Source organism: Hordeum vulgare, chromosome 2H, assembly GCF_904849725.1.
Source record: "Hordeum vulgare subsp. vulgare chromosome 2H, MorexV3_pseudomolecules_assembly, whole genome shotgun sequence".
In the NCBI taxonomy this organism is placed as follows: domain Eukaryota; kingdom Viridiplantae; phylum Streptophyta; class Magnoliopsida; order Poales; family Poaceae; genus Hordeum; species Hordeum vulgare.
In genome coordinates, this window is record NC_058519.1 from 590,084,068 (window position 1) to 590,093,272 (window position 9,205).

At 46.9% G+C, this 9,205-nt stretch overlaps 1 protein-coding gene across 3 annotated transcripts; it reads left to right on the forward strand.

The window, feature by feature from the left end:
• The first annotated feature begins 2,591 nt into the window (after positions 1 to 2,591).
• Positions 2,592 to 7,084, forward strand: LOC123427505 (O-fucosyltransferase 6-like). Of its 3 annotated transcripts, none has more exons than XM_045111573.1 (11): positions 2,592 to 3,044; positions 3,212 to 3,271; positions 3,379 to 3,469; positions 3,606 to 3,685; positions 4,574 to 4,662; positions 4,734 to 4,917; positions 5,016 to 5,197; positions 5,276 to 5,378; positions 5,459 to 5,790; positions 5,919 to 6,491; positions 6,798 to 7,084. In XM_045111573.1, exons 1-10 carry the CDS (start codon positions 2,865 to 2,867, stop codon positions 6,334 to 6,336), a joined length of 1,719 nt encoding a protein of 572 aa, XP_044967508.1. In that variant the 5' UTR covers positions 2,592 to 2,864; the 3' UTR covers positions 6,337 to 6,491; positions 6,798 to 7,084. The 3 variants fall into 3 exon arrangements, with proteins under 3 accessions (XP_044967508.1, XP_044967510.1, XP_044967509.1); XM_045111575.1 differs by having other exon boundaries at positions 3,609 to 3,685; XM_045111574.1 differs by lacking the exon at positions 6,798 to 7,084 and having other exon boundaries at positions 5,919 to 6,496.
• The last annotated feature ends 2,121 nt before the right edge of the window (positions 7,085 to 9,205 follow it).

A 9,205-nucleotide genomic window follows, 5' to 3' on the forward strand; every position in this document is an offset into this window, starting at 1 on the left:
CCGGAGGCGCGGCCGACGTCAGAGGGCGGACGGTGCCAGCGGCGAGGGCCGTTTGAGAACGGTGCAGCGAGGCCTGCCACATGCGACGTTCCTCCAGGCGAAGGTAGTTGACGGCCCGCGCAAAAGGTAGGCTCGGTGAGGAGGTTGAGATTGGAGGCGGCGTTGGCGTAGTCGGGCCCGAGACCACAGATGAGGTTGGTCAGCATCGTGGCGTCGGAGACGGGGGCGCCAACGTCGCGCAGTTCGTCGGCGAGGACCTTGAGACGCAGGCAATAGTCGAACAACCCCATGCCCTCGTGCATGAGGCTGTAGAACTCCGTCGTCAGCAGAACCTGGCGCTGCAGCTGGTTGTCCAGGAAGAGCTGGCAGATGGAGGTCCAGGCGCAGAGAGCCGTGTCGTTGTAGCGGATGACCTGCGAGAGGATCTCGCGGCTCACCGTCCGGTAGAGCCACTTGACAATGGTGGCGTCAATCGACAGCCACTGCTTGTCGCCGATCATGGCGAGGGCATCCACCGTGCCGTCCACATGATCGCGGATGCCGAACTCGCGGAAGGTGAGGGAGAAGTAAGTGCGCCAGGTGGAGAACGACGGGGTGTGGAGGTCGAGGGTGACCGAAACGTGGTCCTGGATGTGGAGCAGACGGAGAGAGTTGGGGTTGACAGGCTCAAAACCGAAGGGGTTGAGTTCACCGGAGGCGGCGGAGAGCGGCGAGGCCATGGCCGGTGAGGAGAGATGCGGAAGCGAAGACGATCAAGGCTGAGCGTTTGATACCATGTAAAGCGAGAGAGAGAAGGATTTGCTGCACACCGATTCTCATTAACATACAGGGTACTTATACATGTACAAGGGAGAGAGGATTAACTAACCCGAGCTAGAAGGAGGGGAAGTGGGTAGTGAGGCAGCGTATCCGGCGCATGCGATAACGAGCGCGGACTGGGCTCGGTCGTGGGCGAGCCAGGAGCGATACGCGCGCGCATGCATGCAGGTCGTTGGAGTGCTGTTCAACATCATCATCTAGAAGAAGAAGAAAACAGCGAGTCAGTGACGGAACTAGCAGGGTGTCGCATGCAACTCTAACTGAAAAACTCTATGAGTTGCTGCAATTCTACCCGAATGAAGATTAGCAACAACGGGATGCGTTTACAAGACACATAAGTAAGCAGACAAAACCCATACACTCCTACCTGTATATTTTAGGGGAACAGGCGAGAATACCATTGATAGATAGATCAGCAAAGGCTAAAGAGGCTTTTGTCCAAGTCAATTATTGGTCAGTATAGTATATATACAGAATACTGAAGGGGAAACACAAAGCCTCATGAGCTGATGGATTGGGGCCAGTAGCGTGTGATGGGGACTTTTCTTCTAACCCACCCATCAACCCATGATTGTGTTGTTGCGTCGAGTTTGTTATTAGGCGTACGTAGCCCCCACCTCCGCCCCACTTGCGTGCAAGTGCAACAAACATTTTCCTCCGTGCAAGCCAGCACCCAAATCACATGCAGATCGTCTAAACTAACCTTTACCCATCCAGGGTTTACTCTCACTTTTGGAGGCCTAAAAGAGAGGGAGGGAGTAGTGGATGCAAGGCAGCTGGATATCTCTCTTTGCCTAAAAAAAAAAAAAACTGGATACCTCTCTTCCGGAAAACAATTTCTTTCTCTCTCGAAGCCAGTTTTATCCTAGTAGTAAGTATTTTGGTTTATATAAAACAGTGGTAGGGTCGGATCGTCCAAAGCAGCACTACAGCCAAGCCAACCATCACGTGGACTGCTCCTGCATGCGCGACGTCGCTCCTGCACCATCCATCCATCCCTTTTGACGCGACAGAGATTAATTAACGAAAAGAAAGCCGGCTACGTGCACGTTGCATCGCGACGCTCTCGTTGGCTGTTGGGATGGAAAAACAAAAAAAAAATCGCGGCAGCGGCGCGTGTGACTGTTTGAACTGGAACGTACATGAAGCGGGGCTGTCACGTACGCACAAGGATGCACCACCTTATAATCACAATTACTATAGCAAATCGCAATGAATTACTAGCACGCAGCCACGCACCAGAAGGGTGGACTGTGCATTCAATGAGGCCTATAAATTATTGGGATTCACTCACAGTCACAGGGGAGCCGTCCTCGCGTCGCTGGACGGTACCACTCCCGTATAAATAATGTACGCCGGCTTAATAATCTCAGTAATCTGGCCATTATGTGGCGTTTCTGCGGATGCCACCCTCAGATTTGCGGAAATTACTACCACTAATCGCCTGCCCACCGGACACCATTACCACCATGCTCCTCGCTAGGTAGGAGACACGCATGTACAGAGAAGCACGAGGCGCCACCCAGATCTGCATTATTAAAAGCCAAACCTGCTTTTATATTACAAAGTACTACTAGTACTAGTAATATATAATCTGAACGGCCAAACGGAATTAAAAGCGGTTAGTGTGCGGAGATTCGCTCTGATCCTCCATTTTTTTTACTGACCCACTAGTATTATCTACTTGAATTATTTGTTTAGATACGGAGGGAGGGAGTATTTATTTACCAGTAGCCCCTTTGCTTTCGCGATATATATGATTGATCTCCCTGTAGCCGGCCCGCTACTAGTCAGGAGTCAGGAGTCGCTTCTCCTGCCGGCCGTCTCATCGTTTTCTACCTGCTCTCTCGCCAAATGTTGCCACCCAACTAACAAAAGCCCGGACTTCCCTCCGCCTCCGCCCGCTTCCCTCCCATCCCTGCCGCCGCCAGTCCAAAACCCGCACGCTTCCAAGCGAGCGCACGCTCGATCACCAAGCCCAGGAGGACCGGAGCGGGAAGAGAACAAGGCGTGCGCGCGCGCGTGCGTGAGAGGAGGAGCGCCGCATGGGGTCGAGGCGGCGGCGCGGGCAGCACCACGGCCGCTGGGTGGTGCCCTCGGTGGCGCCGGCCGCGGCGGCGTTCACGGCGGCGGGGCTGCTGCTCGTCGTCGTCGCGTTCCACTGCTTCCTCTCGCCGCCGCTCGGGGGCGGCGGCGGCGTCCGGCGCCCCAACCCGCCGTTCCTGGTACGCTCTCCCCTCCCCTCCCAGCAAAAGCCGCGACTTTGCGGCGACGGGGGTCGCCGCCGGGTCCATGCAATGCGCTCCGATTCTCGCTCGCTTCCTGCCTTAATGCCGATTCTGTTTGCTGTTTTCCCTCCCTCACCCCCCCTCCCTTTTGTTTCGCGGAGCAGTTGAACAAACCGGCCGAGTTGCGCAGGAATCTCGTCGGCACCGTCGATTTCACCGTTCCGGTGAGTGGATAGCCCCGCGCCCGCCTTCCCCGTTCCTCGCGCTTAAACCCGGTGAAATCGAGCGGCGGATTCGGCTCTGGTTAACCGGTTCCGGGTTTTCTTTTCAGAGTGGCGGGAGCAGGCTGGGGGAGGAGCTCTGGGCGTCCAAGACGGCGCACCACTTCGTCGGCTGCAGCGACGCCACCAATGACTTCGCCGGTACGCCTACGCGCGTTGCTTGCACCAATTCCGTTTTCCTTTCGTGCACGGGTTGTTTTGCTTCAGAAGAAGATTGGCATTGCCATTGCTCGTGCTTGAGTTTGACTGCTCGCTAACAGTAAAAGTTCCCCTTCAGCAGATGCCAAGGCTGTCACCGAATCGAATCGCTATCTGATGATCGCCACCAGCGGGGGCCTGAACCAGCAGCGAACAGGGGTGAGTACGTGCTGCCATACTGGTTGCTGGCTTGTCCCATCGAATTCTTGTCTTCTTGCTTCGCTTGGTCCATCCAACAGTGTGAATATATATTGCAGTTAAATTACCTCGTAATTTCCATGTATGCATAACCTACCTGAATTACTGTGCTAGTGGTCTGATGTCAGTCTAGGCTTCGCAATGATGATCTTGGGCATGTGATGCTAGTACAATAATGTCAGTTTTCTTCAATTGTAAGCCTCTATGATGTATAGCCCTGGTCAATTTACTCCAACAACTTGTTGACGCCTTTGGCTGCATCCGTGCTTTTCTTGGTATGCTCCAACTACTTTTGGAAGCCCTGCATGACTGCGCCTGTGTATTTAGTCCTTTCTTGTTAGTATTAGCTGTCATATACAACCACCCTATACCGTAGGAAACGCTTGCCAATTCTGATCTTGAGTAATCTGAACAGCTTCCAGTTCGAGATGGTAGCGTGTGTTTCCTGACCTATTAGTGTGAGTTATTAATCTGAGCAACTTCCAGTTCGAGATCACAGCGTGTGTTTCTTGACCTATTAGTATCTGTTATTAATCTGAACTACTTCCTGCTCGAGATCATAGTGTGTATTTCTTGACCTATTAGTATGAGTTATCAATCCGAACAACTTTCAGTTTGAGATCATAGCGTGTGTTTCTTGACCAATTAGTATGAGCCATCACTGTGAACGGCTATCCGGATAATCGATTATCTCTGTTTGTGCTCAGACTCGTGTCTTCTTGCTATACAGAGTGATGAAATTCTAATGTTCCAACATCAGTAGTTTTTCATGATAATTTTCCCCATCTTTAGATAAGTGATGAAATTCAATAAATGACACGAAAACTCTTCTGTTCATCTGATTTTCAGATCATAGACGCCGTTGTTGCAGCGCGCATTCTGAATGCAACACTTGTCATTCCAAAGCTTGATCAGGCATCTTTCTGGAAAGACGCAAGGTAACAATCGTTACCCTCTGTTGGTTGTTCTGGCAAAGTACCATGTGCTAATTTGGTGTTCTGTATTGCAGTGATTTTGAGGAGATATTTGATGCTGACTCATTCATATCCTCGCTCGCAAATGATGTAAAGATCATACGACAAGTACCTGATAGAAACGGGAAAACACCATCTCCATATAAGATGCGTGTACCTAGAAAGTGTACTCCAAAATGCTATGAGAATCGAGTACTACCTGCCCTTCTAAAGAAACATGTAACCACAGATTGTCAACATGACACATTTCTTATGTTCAGAACTTCAGGCTGAAAATGCTCAATTCTGACATGTTTCTTGCATTTCTACCCATGCAGGTTGTTCAACTAACAAAATTTGACTACCGGGTTTCCAACAGGTTGGAGACTGATCTTCAAAAGCTGAGGTGTAGGGTCAATTATCATGCACTAAAGTTCACAGATCCAATTCTCGAAATGGGACGATTACTTGTCCAGAGAATGAAAGCCAAAAGTGGACGCTTCATTGCTCTTCACCTAAGGTAATATTTCTTTCAAATAAATTTTTGAGTTTGTGACGCAGTACAAGCGAATTTTCTTCACCACATAACCTATGACAGATTTGAGCCTGACATGCTCGCCTTCTCGGGATGCTACTTTGGGGGTGGCGAAATTGAGAGAAGTGAACTAGGTGCAATACGAAAGAGGTGGAATACACTGCACGTAAGAGACCATTCTTCATTCATGGTTATTACAGTCTGGCCCTTTCAGTTTCTTACAGTCACGCTTAAACTTATGTGCAGGAAAGCAACCCTGACAGAGAACGCCGACATGGCAAATGCCCTCTAACACCAGAAGAAGTTGGCTTCATGCTCAGGGCATTGGGTTTTGGGAAGGACGTCCACCTATATGTTGCGTCGGGGGATGTATATGGAGGAGAGGAGACATTAGCCCCTCTGAAAGCGCTCTTCCCAAACTTCCACTCGAAAGAGACTCTATCAAGCAAGGAGGAGCTAGCACCTTTCTTGCCATTCTTGTCTCGGATGGCCGCCCTTGATTATGTCGTGTGTGATAGCAGCGATGTTTTTGTGACAAATAACAATGGCAACATGGCAAGAATGTTGGCTGGACGAAGGTAATCTCTTCTGTGCAGTTCTACAATAATTTGAATAGCAGTACGTTTTTGTACAGTACCTATTGTTGCCTGCATATTCAAATACCCTCTAAAGGTAAGTAGATTGATTGAAAAAATTTCTATTTCAGGAGATACTTTGGGCACAAGAGGACCATAAGGCCCAATTCTAAGAAGCTCTCCTCACTCTTCCTTAATCGAACCAGCATGAGTTGGGACACATTTGCATCCAAAGTTCAGATGTACCAAAAGGGGTTCATGGGTGAGCCAAATGAGATTAAACCGGGAAAAGGTGAATTTCACGAGCACCCTATGGACTGCATTTGTGCAAGGACAAAGAGAAGAACTGGACATACTAAGCCATACCTAAGTAATCGTGCTGGTGAGGCTGCCGGGAATCATACCAGTGATGCGGAGTTCGACTGGAGCGATTTGGACTATGGAGAGAATACACCCTTGGGAGGGGATTCATCAAATGAGACTGATCCAGATTACGCCCGTATTGCTGGACCGGACATTCCTGAATTGGAGGACATACTCTCGGACTAGTCACTTAAAATTGATAGCTGTTATAATAGGTTTTGTCACTTAGATAGAAGGGAAAGGCGTTGAAGTTTTTTGTGTACAGAAGCTACTGCAGAAATTATCTTCTCCTGTTTTTATGCATGGAGAAATCAGGAAGAGCTTCTTACAGCAGAAGACAGGTAAATACGGAATACTTAACTTGAATAAATGATATATTGCCTTTATACACTTGATACTTGATACTCCCTCCATTCCAAAATAACTGTCTCAACTTTAGTACAATGAAGCTTATGCACCTGAATGTTACAAACTTTTGATTCTGGTAGTACAAATTCTATTTTAATAATAGTTTTGGCACGAAATAAACATTTGATATGCGGTTAAATTTCATTGTAAACACATGTTGAACCTAACCGGAAGCTTCTGTTTATCTATTTCTAACTTGGCTTCAACAATCTAATGCTCCATATTTTTTGTCATTGCAGAAGCAGGCCTTCAGTATGAGTAAGACAAATGTACAGCATTTGACTAGTCTGCATCGAGTGCTGATTGGCACACTAGAAGAACTTTTTTGCATGGTTTTCCATTATATATTTTAGATTGAACTGTAAATAGACGCCAGCCCTTTTTCCTTTATAGTTTGATGTAATGTAATAGTGAGTTTGGGTTTTACTCTTCATTTTTCTTTGACAAATTTTTTGGTCTGCCGTGAAACCTGTACATAACTTAGAAAATGAAGAGGAGCAAGAAAGAATGAAAAATTTACCCAGTACGCCTGTACGTGTCAGCATTATTGGCTAGTAAGTACTCCCTCTGTTCCTAAATATAAGTCTTTTAAGCGATTTCACTAGGGGACTACATACGGAGCAAAATGAGTGAATCTACACTCTAAAGTATGTCTATATACATCCGTATTTAGTCCTCTAGTGGAATCTAAGACTTATATTATGAAACGGAGGGGAGTAGTTCGGAGCTGCTCCCTTTTAGGAAAATCAATATTTTTTATGTCGTTCAGCTCTTATTTTGTTTAATTGTTGCATATCAGTTCTGATTGCTCATTGGTAGGCTAATATTAAAATGTACTGCCAAAATATCATGATGGTAAAAAAAGTTTCTCTTGAATTGAAAACAGTAGGAGAAACCCCAGCGCTGAAAAATTATGAAAAGAATGATAGAAAGCCATTTGGTTGACATTGTAAAACATCTTTGCGTTTCTCTCATCCCATATGTTCCAGCAGTCACAGTATAGGGCGGTGTAGAATTAAACAATAATAACTTCATGTTATTTACTCCCTCCATTCCATAATGTTGTGTGTATAGATTTTTTGAGAAGTCAAATTTGCAAACTTTGACCAAATTTATAGTGAAAACTACTTATATACAATACCAATATATAAACACGAAACTATATCTTGGCTAATTTAGAGGGACTGAAACTTCTATAGCCTTTACGAGCAAGATCTAGAGTGAGTTATACACCTCTGGAAGACATACCTGGGCGTTTGAAACTCTTCCATGATGAAATCAAAAGACATATGTTTGGCATTTTAGATGTAAATATTTTTCTTCACAAACTTTGTCAAAAAATTTAAGGTTTGACTTTTCAAAAAAATTGTATGCACTATATTATGGAATGAAGAGAGTGTCAGGTTACAGGCTAACATTCAGTTAGCTGTAGGAATTCAGAGAAATACCGCTTCGCGGCATCGTATGACCCAGATGGCTCCTCGGTCTAACCATCATCGCCAGCCGTTGGATCCCCTTTTACTGTTTGTCATTGTTCTCCGTCTAACTATTACCGCTACACGGGTAAACTGGTACACCCATGCAAGCTGGGTTGTGGCTGGTGTTGAACCGTCGATGAATTCCCCAATTTGCCTTCACGCTAAACCCTATACTCATATGCCTATGTCGATAGTAGTATATTTCCAAATCGAGATGTCTTACCTTGCAATTACTTGTTGATCTACCGATCTTCTCCCTAGAAATCACGCAAGACCTCACGAATTGGTATTCAGAGCAAGATTCTTCCTCGACACAAATCAACCGCACCCAATTCCCTCCCTGTGTGTGTGGATCGATGATAGGACTCGTCGACGACGGCGATCTGATTTCTGGCAGCGTTGTTCAGGTCCGGGGTGGCGGAGGCGGTGGCTATTCATTCGGCTCCAGAGCAATAGTGGGAAGTGGTTGCGGGAGAGACATATCTGTAGTGGTAAAATTCCACGAGATGCGTAAGGGGATGTTGCACATCCGTGATGTTGAGGGGCCTAAGAAGACCGGAAGTGTGGAGACGAGGCTCGAAGCAATGGAGCAACAAGTCTTCAAGTGCCAAGGGACGTTGGAGCGTGGACTCAACGCCAACCACATGATGATCACGGAGTTCACCAACAAGCACAAGATTGATGCCAATGACATTGGGAAGCATCTCTCCAGGCTCTATGACATGATTGATCAACTCCAGGACCAGATCTATGACGTGCAGAACCAAAACTGTGAGTATGAGTATAGATTTAAATCAATACGGTTGGCTGCAGATTTGAGGATCCCGGAGACTCGTTCATCTTTCCATGATGGAGCACCTATGCCTTGGAAGACGGAGGATCAAACTCATGTTGCAACTCCACCACCATCACCACCAAAGGAAGACAACTGAGCATTGGTATGGGCAATCCCCTTGGCTTGTGCCAAGCTTGGGGGAGTTACCCCGGTATCGTATCACCATCACATCTTTTGCGTTTACCTTTGTTTTAGTTTCCTTTTCAGTTTTCTTTTTCTCTAGTAGTTTAAAAGTCTTAGTGTTTTAGTTTTGAGTTTTGCTTTGTGTCACCCCCGATGTATTCTTGCTCGTGAGCCATATAATAAAGAGTGTCTTAGTTGAAGGGCTTTGCCT

Bases quoted from the DNA above. Each gene is read 5' to 3' on its own strand.
- LOC123427505 (XM_045111573.1), top strand. From the start codon at position 2,865: ATGGGGTCGAGGCGGCGGCGCGGGCAGCACCACGGCCGCTGGGTGGTG. The intron at 3,272-3,378 runs GTGAGTGGATAG...TTTTCTTTTCAG, and splicing joins CCGTCGATTTCACCGTTCCG to AGTGGCGGGAGCAGGCTGGG. The intron at 5,198-5,275 runs GTAATATTTCTT...AACCTATGACAG, and splicing joins TTCATTGCTCTTCACCTAAG to ATTTGAGCCTGACATGCTCG.